The 20896-nt window shown below is 49.9% G+C and overlaps 1 protein-coding gene across 1 annotated transcript in view; it reads right to left on the minus strand.

Moving 5' to 3' along the window:
* The window catches only part of SLC45A4 (solute carrier family 45 member 4), a 50156-nt gene that overhangs the window by 14197 nt on the left and 15063 nt on the right, over positions 1-20896 (minus strand). The window contains exon 3 of the mRNA XM_029062127.1: positions 373-561. Within this exon, the coding sequence (XP_028917960.1) occupies positions 373-561 (189 nt within the window). The remainder of the gene's footprint in view (positions 1-372; positions 562-20896) is intronic.

Here is a 20896-nt window from a genome sequence, read left to right on the forward strand (position 1 = left end):
CATGCCAATATTATGCTAGTAACCATTTATTAATAGCCCACGCAGCCCTGGACCCAGGAACAGGCTGTGCCCAGTCTCCGGAGCTCAGCTCCACACTTGATGTCTGAGGAAAGCGAGAAGCCTAATCACCACAGCCTGCCAACTGACCATCGAGAGAGCCAGGTCCCGCTGCCTATCAGGTCATTTTACACTCTAGACTCTAAGCTTGTTGTGGGCAGGGAACATATTTACCAACTCCATTGGAGTGTATTCTCCTTCATGTTTAGTACAGTGCTCTGCACACAGAAAGCACCAAATAAATGTCACTGATTGATTTTCATAGGTGAACGTTTTGGGGGGAAGCAGTAGGTCTGGGAAACGAGCTCTCCTTACCTATGGCTGAGCCATTTAAGAAGAGGGCAACTCCAAAGAGGACTCCAATGCACAGGGCAAGAATGAAAGGCCGCCGGCGGCCCCAGCTGAGGGTGCAGCGGTCGCTGGCAGAGCCGATGAGGGGGGTGAAGATGAGGCCCAGGATCGGACTGAGGAACCAGGTGAGGCTATAGTACTGTTCAGGAAGACCTGCAGCAAAACCACAAACAGATTAGGAAATGGAGGTCTGCTGACTCTTGGCATCTTGGCTGCACCCCTGTCCGCCCACTCCCTCATTGCTCTACATCCCTCTTGCAGAGACCCGACGGGCAGCTGTGAGGGAGCAGGAGAGGGCACGCAGTGCTGCGCAAACCACTGGCGCTAAGACCAAACCTGAGGCTGGTCCATCACTCCCATTAGCAGAGTCGGTGGGAAGCAGTGTGGTCTATTGGGTAGAGCATAGGCCTGGGAGTCAGAAGGACTTGGGTTCTAAATCCGGCTCTGCCACTTGGCTGCTGTGTGACCTTGAGCAAGTCCCTTCAGTTCTCTGTGCCTCAGTGACCTCATCTGTAAAATGGAGATTAAGACTGTGGCCCTCATGTGGGACATGGACGATGTCCAACCTGATTATCATGTATCTCAATGCTTAGTACAGTGCCTGGTACATAGTAAGTCCTTAACAAATAACCAAAAACAAACAATAAAACAAACATGGTGACAGCCCTTTATCAATCATATTTATTGATCGCTTACTGTGTGCAGCTGATGCTCGGGAGAGTACAGTATAACAGAGTTGGGAGACATGTACCCTGCCCACAGCGAGCTTACAGTCTAGAGGGGGAGAGAGACATTAATATAAATAAATTACAGATATGTACATGAAGAAGACAAGCACTTTTAATAAGGTTTGGAAGTTGATTATGAAGAGGGAGGGCATTCCAGGTCAATAGCAGGATGTGAGTGAGATGTTGGTAGAGAAAAATCAAGGGTACAATGAGTAGGTTGGCACAGGAGTGAAAATGTGCAGGCTGGATTGTAGTAGGAAAGCAATGAGCTAAGGTAGGTGGAAGCAAGGTGATTGAGTGCTTTAAAGCTTAAGGTAAGGAGTTTCTATTTGATGTGGAGGTGGACTGGCAACCACTGGAGGTTCTTAAGGAGTGGGGGAACACAAGGACTGAATATTTCTGTAGAAGTATGAACTAGACTGGGGAGAGAGAGAGGAGGCAGGGAGGTAAGCAAGGAGGCTGATGTAGTAAGCAAGGTGGGATAGGATAAGTATTTGATTTAACACGGTAGCAGTTTGGTTAGAGAGGAAAGGGTGGATTTAGTTATGTGAGGGCTGTCACAGGATTTTATGTGAAGGTTGTCACACGGTTTAGTGACAGACTGAATGTGTGGGTTGAATGATAAAGATGAGTTGAGAACGCCAAGGTTACGGGCCTGTGAGACAGGAAGGAAAGTCAGGGGGATTGACAGGGTTTGGGTGGGAAGATAAAGGCCTTTATGGGCCCTTTCTGCCCACCTGCTACGACATCATCAGCTGCAGCTTCATCAGTGTCTGTTCCACCCAGGAGAACCCCAAGCTACCCAGAGAGCCAAGGACAGATAAAGGCCCCCAGTCTCTCCAGAGTGAGGCTGCAGCCCTCTCTGGCCGCCCGTGACCCCAGCTCCCCTCTGCCACTCTCAGAAGTGGCGGGTTGGGTTTAGTTAGTGATCCAGGGTCCTTCCCCAGGAGAAAGCTGGATGTCGGAGAGAGCGCAGAGCCAACACAGAGCTCTCAGGTGGGCTTCGACTGCTCCTTGGGAGCTCGGGAGTCTGATGTAGGAGGACAGCTGGAGGGAGCTGGCTTGATTTGGTCCCTGGAGGTAAGGGAGCTGCTCCTCTTGAAGCAGCCTATTCTGAGATTGCACTGTTCACAGTAACAGTACTGTAACAGTAAGAATATACTGTTATTACTGGATGAGAAAAATACCCGCCATTATTATCCTACTCCTACTAGTATTTCTGCACTGTGGCTACAAACCTAAAGAACATACGGAGGAGCTGGAATACTTGGCACGACCACCACATGTGGGACAGGTTGGAAAGGAGGAAATAAAAGAATCTAAAGGATCCAGGACTCTATAGAGAGACGGGGAGCATGGGGTCTTACAACGAGAACATCACAGTAGTGTGGAATTCCAGTGGACTCCAAAACTTCCTGGGAGGTGAGGAAAAGCAAGATGAGAGTGGGGAAGCTGAAGCACTAGACAAGGTAGTACTAGAGACTAATTGTCCTCACACAGCCAGACTGAATCACTCATCAGTCAGAGGAGTGAAAGAATGGTTTGGGGCAGGATAGGGTGCTGCTTTCTGAAGAGCCGGTCCTCAACCCAACAAGCAAGGACAGACAACCTCCTGTCACCCTGACTCGTGCCCAGGACCTGGGGCAGGAAGCATATGGATGGAGAAGAGAGCCACTTGACTAGGTGACATCTCAATTTCATGTTGTGTGGTCCTTGGGGCCGGGAGGAGGGAGATAGAGCCAAAACAAACCGAACCTGTCCCCAGGAGACTGCATTTCAAGGAAAGGAATCGAGGAGCGATAGCACATCTTGAGCAGGATGACCCCGATGGCGGCGACTGAAAATCATAATGTCTTGATAGGATGCCAGAGGATGCTGGAAGGACCCCACCCCAGCGATCCAGGGAGCATGGGCACCCTGGAATGGGGCTTCCCAGCAGAAGGTGAGGATGGCTGCTAGGAAATGGACAGTCGCAAGTACCAGAGAGGGCAGTAGAAGAGGAACCGACCCCGGGGCCCCTGCCACGACTACCTGGCTGCCAGACCCTCTGGCCAGGTTACTTGACTTGACCCCTTGGGGCTGGTCCCTGCCCCCTCTCTGGTTCTACTATGGCCACAGATTCCACAGCACCTTTCTCCAAATCACTGCACCCCTGCCTCCAAACCTGGAGACTGCTGCCCAGTCAGAATATTCCCACTTCCCTTCTGAATGCTCATGACATCTCTTTCCTCCCCACTGTCTTTCCTGACAGAAGGATGGGAGCTGGCAGCTCGAGGCCACTAGGGATGCAGGACTGGAGCTTGCTAGATGCCCTGGTTCTGGCCCGGCATTGTTCAGGCTGTGGTCTAAATAAGCTGATTAGGTGAGAGGTTAGGAAGCGGCATGGCCAAGCATGGGCCTAAGAGTCGTAGGACCTGGGTTCTAGTCCTGCCAGTGGCCTGCAGGGTGACCTAGGAGGACAAGTCACTTTGCGTCTTGGTGCCTGAGTTTCCTCATCTAGAAAATGGAGATGTGATGCCTATTCTCCCCACTTCTTAGATTGTGAGGCCCGCGTGGGACAGGGGCTGTGCCCGACTAACTTGAATCTACCCCAGGGTGAACTGGGGGCCGGCACAGCCTTAAGGTGGAGCTGGAACCGGCCCCACCTGGCTGGGGCACCTCTCCCAAGCCCTGTCTTGTTGGGCTGGTTTAGCAATCAAACAGCCGTCCCTACTGAGCCCCTACCGGGGCAGAGTCAGCCGCAACCTGATCACTCGGGAGAGCCCGGCGAAGCCGCAAGACACAGGCCCTGTTATTGAGTCCCCTTTCAAAGGGGCTATGTAGGATGTGGGATACTTGCCTCAAAGCCAAATCTTTGGGGGTTTTCTGGTCCGGTCATGGCCAATGCACACTGGAGCCTCACATATCTTGGCAATCCAGGAAGGGGGATTGACCCCCAATCACCTGACCCAATCTCTCCTCTTTCCAGGGCCTCATGGCCAAATCCACAAGTGGACACACCCAGATCTCTACAGAAACTCCCACCCAGCCTCTTCCCTCTCCAGTGTTCCTCACAGAGCTTCTGCCCAACTGCCCACGGTTGGGACCAGAGCCACCCTGTTCAGCCGGTCCCAATTAATTCTGCATCAGTTCACCTGCCACAGTCTGGTATTTGTTTGCTAAGCACTTACTAGGGGCCAAACACTGTACTGAGTACCGGAGGTGATAGGATATAGGACTCCCTGTACCTCCTTGGATGTGGCAGCCTCAGAGCAAGGGGAAACAGGCATCAAATCCCCGTTTTATGGAGGAGGAAACCAAGGCCCAGTGAGATTAAGTGTTTTGCCCAAGGTCACACAGCAGACAAGTGGCAGAGTCAGAATTAAAACCCAGGCTCGTGCTCTTTCCCCTAGGCCAAGCTGCTTCTCTTCCCTGTTTCAAACAGAGGGGCGGTTTCTCCTTGACATTTTGTTCTTTATCTAAGATGTAACGTGCAGTAGGTCCTTCAGGCTTCACTAGCTCCAGACTCTTTCCACCCAAAGCGAGTGGGAGGCCTGGCCCCTGCCGGGAGGAGGGTAGAGTCCAGCTTCTCACCCAGGAGTACGAACCTTAGAAAAGACCGAGGAACAGAGGGCCACCGAGAAGGCGGAAAGTGGATTCCGGCTGTGCACCTTCCTGGCCACCTGTGTGTTCAGGTGAGAACAGTGAGGCACCGAAAAGTTAAGGGACTTGCCCAAGGTCACACAGAGCAGTCAATTGGTGGAGCTGGGATGTAAACCCAGGACTCCTGACTCCCAGGCCCTTTCTCTTTCAACTGGGCCAGAAGAAACTGGTCTGGCATATGGGAAAAAGGAGAGTGGGGTGTGTGCGCCGGCTTGCCCACCCACCCACCCGCATGTGGACAAATCCAGCATTTCAAAACTGAGCTGAGCCGACTCTCCCTACTTGTTATGGAAATCTTCTGGGGAGCTTTGTGAGCAGGGGCAGTCCCAAATGCACCCAGTTGGAGTGAGCCCAAATGTGACCACAGTTATGTGTTCCTCCCAAAAGCTTAGAACTCAGACACAGTTTAAGGAACTCAAGATGCAAAGTTGAGTTTAGAAACTATTGCCCAAAGATGTCACAAGATCAGAATTATTTTGCTGGCATCAGCATTTCCTCATCACCATGCACCTCTTCGCCCAGTGAATGCAGCATGGGAGACACTTTGGCACACTAAAGTGCCCTGTAAATTCCTTTAAAGTAAACATTGACCAGTACTCATCAGTGTAAATGACCCAAAAAAGGACCTGTTCTAACAAGGAATGATTGTAGGGGTTTTCTAAAAAAAAGCATTCCTTGTTTGAACAGGTACAATATCTGAATTGAGGGATTAACTAGGTTTCTACAACTCGGCTAGGTACTCGTGATCTCCTGTTCAATCTCTGATTTACACGAGAAGCAGCGTGACCTAATGATAGAGCACAGGCCTGGGAGTCAGAAGGAGCTGGGCTCTAATCCCCGTTCCGTCACATGTTTGCTGTGTGACCTTGGGTAAGTCACTTCTCTTCTCTGGGCCTCAGTTCCCTCATCTGCAAAATGAGAATTAAGACTGTGAGCCCTGTGTAGGACAGGGACTGTGTCCCACCAGATTACCTTATATCTAGCCCAGTGCTCAGTACAGTGTTTGGCATATCCTAAGTGCCTAACAGATACCATCAATGCTATTTCAAGATATGCTAACCACCTGCCAGGGTGCTAGGGACTCTGCCAAAAAAGCTCCTTGGGCTTGAGTGCCTTGCTCTGTATTAAGTGCTTGGGAGGGTACACAGCAAAAGTCCAGTCTCTGCCCACAAGGAGCTCAGACTCTTCAATGTCAATAAGATACTTCAGCAGTTTCCCTGCGCAGCAAAAACAACAGAGAACCCCTGAAGGAACTTGGAGCATCAACTGAATTTCAGGCTCAACAGTATTTGGACTGTCTACAGAGTTTTCTGTTCCGCTTAGAGCAATTTTTTTTTCTTTTTGAAAAGACTCAGTGGCTAGAAAAATCCATATGGACGGAAAGCAGTGCAATTCCCCACCCCCAGAAAGGAAAGAAACCCCGGAAATGTGCATGGGACAATCTGCCCTCTTGAAGCCAATTCAGCCCAACAGCCTGCAAGTCACAACTTCCACTGGCCAACACAATCGATGAGAAAACAATCTCTGGGCAGAGCCCGTCTCCTCTCTGCCACTGCGACTCCTTCGGCGGGGCATTTCCCAGCAGAGCTCTAAACAAACAGGACATCGGCTCGGAGTAAATAATTTTTGTTTTTTTCCAGGCAAAAATCAAACAACAATAGTGGGACCCGCTGGGCTGCCAGTTCACAGGAAGTGCTCACCGTGTCACCGCCAGCACGAGGGCGGCATGAGGTCACAGCTCTAGGGGAGAACAGCTCATAGGGGCTGCTTCTATTCACAACGTCTTCTTTTGATAAACTTGAACTGTTTGGGGGGAGGAAGGGATAATGGGGGAAAGTGGCCTAAAATGTTTAACAAAAGATCTGAAATGGGAATAGGAACTTACATTCTTTCTTCTCAATGGACAAAGCCTTCCATATCAAGATACATTTGTGTTCACAAACAAAAATCAAGTCCTGATAAAATTAAACACATGAGAACTTTTCTTTCAAATACTCAGCATCCCTCAAGTGACCCCAGATGATAAAGCTCATTTTTTTTCTCTCTCCCTCACCCTACTCCCTCTCCTCCCCCAAGCCTCAGCTCAGAACTGTTCTCCCTACCCTGGCCTTGGGCCTGATGGGACCGGGTCTGCACCTTCCACCCTTCAATAACCAAGATTTACATAAACAATCCCTAACACCTTCTCCCCATCCCCAAGAGCAGACTGGAAAGGCCCCTGGACTATGAGCTGGGTCCCCTTGGCCAAAGGACTTTTCCCTTCCTGAGTGCCCACCTGGAGACCCATCCAGAGGTAGTAAACCCTTCTCCTCCCCAAGCTGGCAAATTCCGGGCTCCCACGCCCACCTCCCTGCAGCGAAGGCCCCTGCCAAGATGGGTCATTCTGGACGTCAAGGTGGCCGCAGGAGGGACAAAGGCCTCTGCCCAAAACCTCTCCAGGAAGGAGAGCCCTGCAGTCCCACCAGCCTGGTGTCTCCACTCCCCTGGGTCCAGGATGAGGTTTTTGGTGACTGGGGAAGGAACCGGCCATCCCATGGCCCCACCATCTCTGAAGGGGGGGGGGGGGGTAACAGCTGGGCCGTGGGCACCCGCTGGGACCCGTGGGAACTCTGGAAGTTTCTCTCTGCAAAACCTAAAGGGCAGTTATGGGTCAACTCCCTCCCACTGGGAACAAATGGGAGGTATTCATCTGAGCTCAACCCAGTCAGGAACGGGGCCAAACTCTAACAGCACAAACACCCTGCCTCTGTGGCCTTGAGCTGCTACTTTTTCCTCGTCCCTGTCCCACCTTGTTCCATTCAGTAACAAGTATCAGCCGGATACAGACAAACCATGACTGAACCGGCCGGCACCTCTCCCGGATGAGGCGGGACTGAGGAATCCACTGGAGAAGGACCTCGTCTTCATGCCCCGGGGGGACTCACCACAAGTCTCCAGCTGTGATGCACCCGATGCGAGCATAGAGTGCTGTGCTCCCTAGCAAACTCCTTCCTGCTGGGGCACAGCTGACTCTAGCAGACTTGGTCCTCGAAGTCGCGGGGCGGGTCTCACCCCCAGTGTCCAAGTCCCGGACATGTCTGATCTGCATATACTGCAACTATCCTACTGCTTAAAAGAGTGGACACATGGTCGACAGTAAGCGCTGGGCAAATGCCAAGCAGGGATAGGTATCCCACTGCAGTGGCCACCAGTGGGGATGGAGGGAGGCAAGGGTAGAACAGTGCTGGGCAGGTCTTGACTGCTCTGCCCGGTCTAAGGGGGCGTAGCTCCACTTCTCTGTCCTATGGACAGCTTTTTCCTCAGTTGTGCATGAAGGAGGGGCTTTTTTGGTAGGGAAGACTTGGTTGCAGAGGCCTCGTGGGAGGTAAATTCCTCTCCTGGTACTAAGTTGTGGCTGCAGGAGCCCTGGGACAAACAGTTGGAGAGAACATACGGGCAGAAAGCTGGAGTCCCTGAAAATGAGAGGTGGAGGAAGTTCAGAGGGCCCCAACATTCTCTGAGCCTTTGTGAGGAGGGAGAAGGCAGGAGGGGTAGACTGTAAGCTCACTGTGGGCAGGGAATGTGTCTGCTATATTGTTATATTGTACTCTCCCAAGCGCTTAGTTCAGTGTTTTGCACAGTAAGCAATGAATAAATACGATTGACTGACTGACCGGGTGCAGGCTATGCTCCCCTCTTCCCAGACCAACCCACCCAATCTCTACGTGACCCAGAGACTTGGAGCAGGCCTCTGGGGGGACCCTGCATGAGGTCAGGAGGATCCGGGAAAGCGGTGGAGTGGCTGGGAGGTGGCTCCCGGCAGCATATATCACCTCTGGAGAATCCACTGATAATGGGCCCATCCCCAGCTTCGGGGCTCCCTCCTCAGCCGACTGATCATCTTGCCTCTACCCCAGCACTTGATACAGTGCCTGTCCCACAGTAGGTGCTTAACAAATATCACGATTAGCACATCACTAGCAGCCAACAAAACAACTGCGGCCTGGGCCCTTGACTGGTGTGGGTAGGAGAGCCAGTGAGACAGCCTGCCTCTCAGCTGCACCAACCAGCTCGTCCAACTCCCGGCAGCTCTGACCATGGGCCCCATAGGCCATGGGGCTACCGGTAATCTGGTGGTGGGCTGGGTGGGAGGGTTCTGTGCGAACCAGCCACGCTCTGGGATGCACCTCTTGTTCAAATGAGATCCTCAGTCCAAAGGTCTATCCAAGAGGGACCACTCAAGCACCTGCCAGTAGCATCCTTGGCAACAGCAGAGTCAATCCTGGGCTCACCGGGCAGAGGGACATAGGCCAGAAAGGCTGCCTGCCTTCCCCAGACTTGGCTGGCCAGAGGGCCGGGCCATAGCAGATGGCTTTATCCTCGAGATGTGAAAACCAATGGATGACTATATACACAGTGTGAGTGGGGGGAGGGGGGGTCTTGCCACGCCTGCCCCGCCCACCCCCCCCACCCCCCGCCGGGCCACATCCATCCACAGTCGATCATTACTGCCGGTAGCATCAGCTGCAAATACGATGAAACAGCAACACACGGAGCTGAACTCCACTTCAGGGAGGCTATGCACTTGGCTGTGAATCCCTTAGGCGCTTTGATTCTTTCCTCACCCCATAGCACTTACGTTAATATCCTTACACTCTACCATTTTCCCCACCTGCAATGCATTTTAACTTCTGTTTTCCCCACTAGACTGTAAGTTCCTTGATGGCAGGAATCGTGTCTATCAACTCTTTTGCACTGTATTCTCCCAGGTGTTTAGTACAGTGCTCTCTGCACATAATGAGTGCTCAATAAATATCATCGATTGGGTCAGCAAACTAACTTGTAGCCTGTGATGGTCCCAGCAGGCCCCATCTAGGATCTATTTTTCCCAAATCCAATAAGCAGCAGCACCCTAGCATTGGGGAACCTGGAGCTGAAAACCCTTTGGAAATCCCTAAACCTGCCTTTCAAACCTGCTTTTAAAAACACCCACCTTTGTGACTAGGTAAAAGGGACATTACTACACCACATACTTCAGTAACATTTAGACATTCATCACTTTCCCAACTTGAATGAAATTACCACCAACACTGAATAGTCTTCCAGTTTTTAAATATGTTGCAATATATGTCTTACAAAGATAATGTCATGGGCTCAACAGAAGTTATGCCGCTCTTAGATGATGATGACTAGCTTCTTCAGGGAAACACATTGGATTCCAGGGCACCGGGGGTCTCTCGGTGGGCAAAAGCGCAGGCAGAGACTCCGGCAGAACCTGCCTGCAAACTTTCACATCTGCCTGCCATGTTCATCCTGAGGAAACAATAGGTATTCCAATGGGAGAGAAATAGGCAACCCCACTTTCACCTGAAGGGCATGGAAGTGTAGAGCTCTAAGTGCCCAAAGGACAAGCAGGATTGGAGTGCAACGCCACATCAGCAGGTGGGGTGGGGAGAAACAAGAAAGGGCAGCCCAGGGTCAGGGGCGCATGGAAGGGAGAAGAGGTCTGGGAAAAGAGAAGTCTCTACTTGCCAAACTTGTATCCTTGCCATAGGCATTGCCAGTTCAGTTTTTTAAAGCTACAAACTTCAAGCGAGAAAAACAAAACTACAAAAATCAGCCTGAATTTGCACCAAGAAGTTCAAAGGATGAAAAGTATGTTTCCCAGTAAATCCTTTCAGCCAAAGAAGTGCTAGACTCTCTCCAGTCTTCATGTTCAGAGGCCAGAGGACACAGATGAGTTTCACAATGAGCAAACTGCTCCAAAATCTAAAAAGGGGAATCAATAACTTCATTTCAAAGTTCCAAAAACGTTTTCCTGGAGCTCAAACCGATCACTTGTTTAACCTTTTAGTAGACTAGCATTCCCATAAAAAAAGCACTCCATTAAAGAAGTCAGGCCGTCCAGGAGACTCCTCCAAAATCTAAGTGGACAAGAAAACAAAGCTCAGGATCGCTCTGCAGGAAGCTGCCACCTCCTCCAGGAAGACTTCCTCGCCTAAACTCCAGCACCCCTAGCAGCCACCCCTAGCACTTCTATATGAATGGCCAGCCATAGCCCTTCTGGACCTAGGAGTATTCAAACTGCACCATCAGTTATCTATTCTAATTACCTGTAGTACAACATGCATCACACTCACTAAATACCTTTACAACTAGTGCAGTTCAAATACTGCATTAATCCCATCTCTCCTGGACTCTCCTATCCCCTCTCTCGAGGCACCGTCAAACGACTGTTTGTTTCAAGGTGCTTTTTGATTAGTACTCAGAAGCTCAAAAGTAGTAATAATGCTCTAGACTGAGCACCAGCTGAGGGCAGGGCACTGGGGCTATGCACTTGGGAAGGCATAAAACTAAGATGTGGCCCATTTCCTGCCTAAGTGCTTATGCTCTAACAGGACCTGAAACCAAATGGATGGGTGAGTGGCAGGCAGTTCCAAGGACTTTCTTTGACTTCCAAAGTCTTAAGGATTGATCAATTTCTCACCAAAAAGTTAAAATTCCACTCTTGCAACTGAAGCATTAGTTAACCGGACTCCTCCCAACCTCTGCCACCGGGCCTCTGCTCGGAACCGAGACTGTGAGCCCCAAGTGGAACAGGGACTGTTTCCGACCTGATGGGGTTATATTCACCCCAGTGCTTAGTACAGTGTCTGGAACATATTAAGCGCTCAACAAATATCACAGTTATTATCCGGTGCGCATGCGTGCACCCGCCCCCCATCCCCAAGCCTTGGGTCCACGTCACTGTCCAGGAGATGAAGCGCAGCGCTCCTGCCCCCTCAGGCGGCGAAGCCCCTCACCAGGCCGCCCCCTGAAGAGAGGCCCCAGCTGATCCACCGATAGGCAATGACGGATGGGTGGAGCATCCCTCTGGGAACGGAGCAAGGTCAGAAAAGCGACCGGGTATAGGAGCCAACAGGCTGTTCTCGAGACTGAGTCTTACAGACCCACGCGAAGGGACAGAGCGTACCGGTGGTTAGGCACATCATTAGCTGAGATTTTGATAGGGCGAGTTTACAGCCTATTTTCAGATGCAATTCATGGGCAACAGACCTAAAGACCTTTGAAGCAACAGAAAGCTTGCAGAACCATCTGCCTTTCTATTGTGCCTCCCCTGCCACAGCAGCCCTAAGCTCGCTCTCTGCTCCCATTCTCGGGGCTCAGCACTGCTCAGGTCTTTGTTAACGAAGGCTGCCATCCAGCTTTGGATCATATAACTTGAGAGGCAGGGAGAACTTAGAGAGGGTGTAGGAAGAGAGAAAGGAATGATTAAAGGTTCGCACTACAGGGTCTGGGCAGGAAGGCTGAAGGAACTGGGGAAATGTGCATTCTGGCTGAGGGGAAGACAACCTCATCCTCAATCAAGAGAACCGCCGCAGATCGGCAATTAAATCTGTCGTAATTTTCAGGAAATTAGCCAGATTCCTGTCATTTTAAGTGGTCACAGTCAGCTTTTTGGTTTCCCGTGAGAATTACTCCTTGAGCTTGGCTCCCAAGGATTTATCCGAGACCAAAGCGGCAGCCCAGGCCCGGGTGTGCTCTTATCTCAACGACATCGGCGTGCTAGCCGACGGGCACGGTGGGTGGGGACGGCGGCCAACCTCAACAGGGCACCAGGGGAAGGGCCCATACAAGCAGCGCACGGACTGGGGGCCTGGGCCGCTCCGACACCTTGGGACGGTCTTGCCAGAGGGAGGTCCGTGGAGAACAGTGACCTTTCCCCAGAACTTGCCTGCTGTGTGAATGTGGGCAAGTCACTTAACTTCTCTTCAGCATCCACCTCAAACCCCCATGACCTCTCCCCTGCAATGATGTTTTGCCTATTTGCTGCAGGCACTGGGACAGTTAGTTTGCCCAGTAAATGAAGGATGGTCAACTGCTACGAAGAGCAGACAAGAAAAGATTTTTGATGAAAATGGACTTGTTTAGCAGCTGGGGAAAAATGGACAAGTGGAAGAGTGAGAATGGAGTTTTAAGCATGGATGGGTAAGTCGGTCAGTCTCTCCCACGGGCAGACTAGGTAGGACAAGGAAAACAGATCTGGTTTCTAGTGCTGCTTTGGATGGCTTCTTTGCTTTGCTGAGAGAAGGCCTAATGGATTCAGCCAGCTGCAAAGCCGCTGAGGCCATCATGTGACCTGTGTAAGACACAGCCCAGGTATGCCAGTTATGAAGCCTACTTGCCAAAAAATGCCTCCGGCTCAGGCAGCTACTGGAGTTGGTTTTCCAAATCGGGAATCAAACAAAATGAACTCTAGAACCTTCCCTGCAGAAACACTGAGCAGCCAATTATACTCCCTTCAGTGAGTTGAAGCCAAGATATCTGAACCAAGACCACGGGCCGGGGAGTCAGGGAACCTGGGTTCTAATCCCAGCTCCTCCACTTGCCTGCCGTGGGACCTTGGGCAAGTCATTTAACTTCTCTGTGCCTCAGTTTCCTCAACTGTAAAATTCATTCATTCAATCGTATTTATTGAGCGCTTACTGTGTGTGGTGCACTGTACTAAGTGCTTGGAAAGTACAGTTCAGCAACAGAGACAATCCCTGCCCACACCGGACTTACAGTCTAGAAGACAATAATATTATAAGATGATGATATTATAAGATAATAAGATAATAATGTTAAGCACTTACTACATGCCAAGCTGTGTTCTAAGTGCCGGGGTAGTAAGGTAATCAGGTTGTCCCATGTCGGGCTCACAGTCTCCACCCCTATTTTACAGATGAGGTAACTGAAGCACAGAGAAATTAGGTGACTTGCCCAAAGTCACACAGCTGACAAGTGACCGAGCCGGGATTAGAACTCATGACTTCTGACCTCCAAGCTCGTGCTCTTTCCACTAAGCCATGCTGAGGGTTTGATACCTGTTCTCCCTCACATACTCCACTCTGCCCGCAGTCGGGCTCTCAGGATGCACTCTCGCTAGGTGCTGTCAAGGAACCGGATAGGCTCGTCTGATGCTGGGGAGCCTGAATGGATGCAGCATGTCAGGGTGTTGGCAGAAACTGTTGTGCTTGGGCACATGTCATCACAAAGGGCACACACTAGAGCAGAGGGTGTCCCAACACAAGGTTCTGCAAGAATGCAAGCAGTTGGTGGTGACTTACCAAGTGTGCTAGGCACTGTAGTAAATGCTTGGGTGAGGGGAGGGTAAGAGAAGACATCCAGCCTGTTCCTCAGCAAAAAAGGGTTGATAGCTAGAGATGGCAGAAATTACTCTTTCAGCTCCAACGAACAATCGTCCCGAAACCAGCTCATTTCAGTGGTTTTCAAGAACCCACTGCTGTCCATAGTTGTACCGTGAAAGCTGCAGCTTTAGCCAGTTCTTGAGAAGCCCATCTTCCTCCCCTCCCTGCCATCCACCACTGGACCATCAGTGTCCACTTCAGGATGATTCCCAGGCTGTGCCCTCTTGGCCTTGAAGATGAAGGAAAGAAGTGGGGCTGCTCAAAAACATCGTCACCATGGAATGCTAGCCCCTGGGCCTGGAATGTCCCTGAAGGAGCTCCAGACAATAAATAGTTCCCGTGAACTGTTCCCACGTGCCGGTCGAGTGGTGGTGTGCGCCCGGAAACCAAAAGTCCCAGCTCTAGGCAGGGCTCGGGGCACAGGCCTGGCTGCGGGGGTTGGTGTGGGAGGAAGTGTGGGGACGCAGGCTGACTCAGCTCCTGACCCTGGCCGGGTGGTTGGGGGGAGGGGGGTCACATGACCCCACCTGGGGAACACATCGAATGGCAGGTCTTTTTTTCACGGAGAGGGTACTGGGTGCCGGTATTGGGTGCCGCTATCCAAAAGTTTTTCCCTCCAGGCAGATTTAGAGAAGCTGGCCTTTTTCCTTTAGAAAGCCAGCTTCACATACACAGGTTATAACAAACCTCAATCTCAGATTCCTGCTCTTTACAGTGTGAGCTTAGGTCTCTTTGTACTTGGCTCAAGAAACAAAGTGAATGGAAAATTCCACAGCCTCCAGTTATTTCAAAACAGGCAGGCAGACCTGAGGCAGAGGCGGAGGCAAGAGCAGCTGGCTTTACGGGGCTGGCTTCCCGCCTCCCTCGCTGGAAAACCCAGAGACATAGGCCTGTTCTCTGGGGTCCCAGCAGTGACCTATCTTTGAGATCGATCACCGTAGACGGATATCAGACTTTTAAACTAAAAAGATGATCCTGGGTCACAGGCTCAGCCAGCAAGTGCCTGACAAGGGAGGTGAGGGTTTTTTACACCTTATGCTTTCACATCATTTTCCTTCTTGCCCACCCCATTTCCTGAGCCCACGAACAGAACAATAAACAAGGGAGGAAAGAAATAAACTTCCCCTTTCCCAAGGGAAAGCTATTCTTTGGAAAGAGGCCCAGAAGGAATTGCAAACCTGAGTAGAGGTTCCAGGAGGGCTGGAAATGACTCAGAGAAACCAAGTTCACTGTTCACCAGGTGCCCGTCTGCCATCGTGTGCTAGTGGGACCCAGCCCAACCAGACCACTCACTCACTGGGGCAATTCAATGACTCTGCACTCCATCCGATAAGGGGAATGGAGTCCTGTCTCATCAGCCTGTCTCTATCCTGGCACTTGGCACAGAGCTTGGCATCTAGTAAAGCACTTAATAATAATAATGATGTTGGTATTTGTTAAGCGCTTACTATATGCCGAGCACTGTTCTAAGCGCTGGGGTAGACACAGGGGAAGTAGGTTGTCCCACGTGGGGCTCACAGTCTTAATCCCCATTTTACAGATGAGGGAACTGAGGCACAGAGAAGTTAAGTGACTTGCCCACAGTCACACAGCTGACTTAAGTGAGGCAGCTCGGCTTTGTGGATAGAGCACGGGCCTGGGAGTCAGAAGGACCCGGGTTCTAATCCCTGCTCGATCACTTGTCTGCTGTGTGACCTTGGACAAGTCATTTAACTTCTCTGTGCCTCACTTATCTCATCTACAGTCTTAAATGAGGGTAAGACTGTGAGCCCCATGTAGGACAGGGACTGTGTTCTGCCTGATTAGCTTCTATCTACCCCAGCGCTTAGAACAGTGCCTGGTACATTAGTAAGGGCTTAACAAATATTATTATTATTATCAACAACAAATACCACCATTACTCTTCCTCAAACTGGAGAGCGAACCCCAAGTTGGGCACCTTGCTGCTTGTGTGTCCAAATTTAACATGAATAAGGCCCAATTTTACATGAATTCATTTTTAGGCAGTGTTGACCACAGCTTCAGGTGGCAGGGCTCGCTAAACCCTCACCTTTGGTCTATAGCCACTGGATGGGGGTAGGGGAAGAGATTAACTCTATTCACCACTCATAAGGTGTCATAATCCTTTTATGGCCACTAATTAAGAATTGAGTAATCACCTCAAATCAGTGGAAGACTATTTGGCCCAAATGTTTGAGATATCTTTGTGGCACAGAATGCTCAAATAAAAAGAATAAGGGACTTGAGGGCATGAATTAGAACACAAAAATAACCACATCTTCTCCTCTAGCATCCGCTTCCAAATTTCTCTTTCCCACCAACATTCCAGGATGCCCCTTCTTCTAACTCTTGCTCCAGAGAGAAGATGTTAAATCCCTCTTTCTTCCCCAACACACATTCGGTGTGCCAGCAGCAAGGTGAGCAGCCTCCAGGCCACTGGGAGACCTGAAGATTCTGGTGAGATGATCAACCGTTTTTTAGCAGAGAACCTCGCTGGGATCACTAAGCTTGTATTCCTTGCTCACCCGAGTTCCAAGGTTTAACAGCCCTGTGTTCAGTTGAGGGCAAAGAGAGTACGCCACAAGGAACGTCTGTGGGCTCTCTAGCTGTTTTTCCAGGCTTCTCAGCTGCCTGTGAAGTGTTGGATGGAGAGGCTGGAGGGGAGGGAGAGAAGAGCATAAGCAGCCAGCACTGAGCTATTTGGGCCATGGTCACAAAAACATGACTACCCAAAAGCCCTCCATGAGACTGACCTCTATGCCCTAGAAGGAGAGTGGCAGGACCCTCAGAAGAAAATCCTTCTGGACCCTTGGCAAATAAAGGAAAGCATTATTTTGGTACTGCTGGGGGCCCAAGCCTGGGTCTGGGAAGCACACACACAAGTTGGCATGAGACGTGAAAAAAAATCCCAACCTTTTTCGGCAACAGAAGCCGATAGTTCGCCGACGTCCCCCCGGCCTCAGCAGCACGTTCCATGACAAGTCACTAAACAGACCGACAAAGAACAGCAAAACATATTTTAGAGAGCCAGCAATGATCCGGGGGGCTTCGCACACAAGGCAAGTATCACACTGGAAATCAAGAGCGGAACCCATGACATTCTATGGAGACTCACTATTGTCTGATTATGGCTACATGTGGGAGACAGTCCCATATTCTCTTTTGGGACCATCTTTCAGCTTGAATGATGAGGCAAGTACCATCAATAAAGACTTTCAAAACACAATCAGTCCAACAGTCCTGAAAGCTCACAAGATAGGTGAATACTGGTAACCGAGTTTTGCACCTAAAGCATTGCAATATTTTTTCGACTTGACTCCCAAATTTGGCAGCTGCTGCTGCTTGAAGCCCCCGGGGAGGAGTGGTACACACTGGGCGATGCCTAAGAGGATTGCTCAAGGGCTATTGAGCTATTGCAACACTTGCCCCCAGTCACCTCCACTGGGCTCACTTTCAGGTCCAAAGTAGAGGGGCATGGGCCAATTCCTCGGCCTCTGGGGAAGGACCCGGATTGAGGATTCCATGCCGGCCCTTCCCTTGGTTCTCCTGAGGGGCCGGTGGCAGCCTGCTGATGAACAGCAGGTGCGGTGAGCCCAGGGGGTGGCCTCACCTGGGTTAGTCAATGAGATGCCAGTGACAGTCTGAAATAAAGTTAAAGCCAGGTTCAGACCAGGATTACAGAGAAGTCACATGGAATCCCAATTGAGCAGTGCCCGAGCCCGGCACCTTGCGCAGTTGCAGCTTTCCAACATGGAGTTCCAAGTCATCCAGACAATCCCGTGACCTGCTCCATGGCCTCCGGCCTCAGCACTGTCCCAAGTACTGAGACCAAGCTAAAGCAATCCATGGCACTGCCACACACCTGCTAGGTCACCTTGGGTGTCAAAATGAGGATTCAATACCTGTTCTCCCATCTACTTAGACTGATAGCCCAATGTGGGACCTGATTATCTTCGACTACAGCACTTGATACATAGTAAGCACTTAACAAATACGATGAAAAAATTATTACTAATGGCATTTATTGAAGGCTTACTGTATGCCAAGCACCAAACTAAGCACTTAAAGGGAGCCCAGTGGGGCTAGCAAGGCTGGAGGACAGAGATGTCGTCTGATGTTCTTCTCAATATTCCTTTCAGGGTCCAATAGAGTGAATGGTACAGAGCCATGCTCGATTCTGGGCCCCTCGCTCATAATGTTCTCTCCTGGCTTGGAAGCCCCTCACTCCCTGCATCGGGTCAGGCCCCATCTCTCCCTCCACCTCCACCAACAAGATCTCCCGAATTACTTCATTCTGCTGCCAGGATCATTTTTCTAAAAAGAAACATTCAGTCCAGTGGCTGCCCTCCCACCTTTATAACAAGCAGACACTCCTTATCATTGGCTTTTAAAGCACTCAATCACCTTGACCCCTCCTTTCTCACCTTGCCGATTTCCTACTACAACCCAGCCCGTTTACTTCACTCCTCTAAAATCAACCTTCTTGCTATACCCCTCTAACTCGTCTATGTTGCCTCTGACCCCTTGCTCACATCCTGCCTCTGGCCTGGATCTCCCTCCCCCTTAATACCTGACAGAAAAACCACTCTTTCCTTCTTCAAAGCCTTACTAAAATCACATCTCCTCCCTGTGGCCTTCCCGGGCTAAGCCCTCTTTTCCCCACTCCCTTTCCCTCCCATGCCATCCTTGCAGTTGGATTTGTATCCTGTATTCACCCCACCCACAGCCCCACAGCTCTTATGTACATATCCACAATTTATTTTAGTGTCTGTTTCCCCCTCTAGACTAAGCTCCTTGTAGGCAGGGGATATGTCTGTTATACTGTATTCTCCCAAGCACTTAGTACATAGTAAGGGCTCAATAAATACAAATTATTGATGGATTTCAACCCCTTGAGTCATAACACCCCTTCAGCCATCTCTGATACTTTTGAACTTATTTATACCTTCTCTCCTCAGCTCTCATGTATAAATGTCTGCTTTGATGTCAATATTTTTTTATATCTTCCCCATGAGTGTATACAATCCTTATGGTCAGGGACCGTCTCACTATTATTCTGTTCCTCAAGTGGGCGCACAATACATGCTACTATTACTACCATCAATACTGCCACAGCAATAATAATAATAATAATAATGATGTTGGTATTTGTTAAGCGCTTGCTATGTGCAGAGCACTGTTCTAAGTGGTGGGGGAGATACAGGGTCATCAGGTTGTCCCATGTGAGGCTCATAGTTAATCCCCATTTTACAGATGAGGGAACTGAGGCACAGAGAAGCTAAGTGACTTGCCCACAGTCACACAGCTGACAAGTGGCAGAGCCGGGATTCGAACCCATGAACTCTGACTCCCAAGCCCGGGCTCTTTCCACTGAGCCACGCTGCTTCTCTGCTTCTCTAATGAGGTAGGTTCAATTGATACCGCTACAGCAATAACAAGATACTAAAGCCTCGGGGAGGTCAGGAGGAGGAATTGGCCTCCAGTCGCTTCATCCTGCCCAAGTCAGGGATGGCTTGTGGGGAAATGGCTGCCACAAGGTTTTCAAACAGTAGAAAGCTCACTCAGAGAAGAGAGCAGGAAAATCCACGAAGAAAGAGGGATTAGATACATACAGAAAGTAAAGCAGGTCAGAGAGAAATCTGAAGAGCCCATTACAGGTGATGCCAAAGGTACTCTAAAAGCCTTTCAGCGCATCAGAAGCAAGAAGCCATCTGGGGAATCAGTGGAACTACCTGACCCACCAGGAGTGGGGGAGATACCCTGGGGACAGAAATGAGAAGGCCAGTTTTGTTACCATCTTCCTGGAGAGACAGCAATCAATCACTGGTATTTAGTGAGTGTTATGTACAGCGCACTGTACTAAGCACTCAGGAAAATATATTACAACAGAGTTAGAAGACACGTTCTCTGCCCACAGTGAGCTTACAATCTAGATGGAGAGACGGGTATTTATATACATACTCTAGAAATATATATATATTTATAGATATGTAGAGAAGCAGCGTTGCCTAGTGGAAAGAGCATGGGCCTGGGAGTCAGAAGGACCTGCATTCTAATCCCTATCTACCAATGGCTTGCTGTGCTACTACGATCAAGTCACAACTTCTTCATGCCTCAGTTTCCTCAAGTGTTAAATGGGGATTAAATACCTTTCATTCATTCATTCAATAGTATTTATTGAGCGCTTACTCTGTGCAGAGCACTGTACTAAGCGCTTGGAATGGACAAATCGGCAACAGAGAGAGACAGTCCCTGCCCTTTGACGGGCTTTCTCCTTTCTACTTAGGCCGTGAGCTCCATGTTGGATAGGGACTGTGTCCCACCTAATTAACTTGTACCTAACTCAGAGCTTAGAACAGTGTGACACAGAGTTAGTGCTTAACCTCCATTCAAAAAAAGTGGGAAAGCAGCATGGTCAAGGGGATAGAGCACAGGCATGGGAGTCAGAAGGACCTGAGTTTTAATCCTGCCTTTCACCACTTGTCTGCTGGGTGGCTCTGGGCAAGTCACTTCACATCTCTCTGTCTCATTTACCTCATCTGTAAAATGGGGATTAAGACTGTGAGCGCCATGTGGGACAGGGACTATGTCCAACCTGATTATCTTATATCTACCCCGACATTTAATACAGTACTGGCACACAGTAAGCAATTAATACCAATTTTTTTTTAAGTGCTGAGGAGTTGATGCCTGTTCATTTGTATTGATATCTGTCCCCTCCACTCTAGGCATGAGCTCATTGTGAGCAGGAACTGTCACTCTTTATTGTTATATTGTACTTTCCTAAGCACTCGATACAGTGCTCTGCACATCGTAAGCGCTTATTAAATATGACTCAATTGAATGAATGAAGGAAGGTGGGACATCTATCAAATGCCCAAAGGGTTCAGATACTAGTACATAGATGGTGCAGAAGGGAGAGGGAGTCAGGGAAAATAAGGCTTAATT

This window comes from Ornithorhynchus anatinus, chromosome 4 (genome assembly GCF_004115215.2).
Source record: "Ornithorhynchus anatinus isolate Pmale09 chromosome 4, mOrnAna1.pri.v4, whole genome shotgun sequence".
NCBI lineage: Eukaryota > Metazoa > Chordata > Mammalia > Monotremata > Ornithorhynchidae > Ornithorhynchus > Ornithorhynchus anatinus.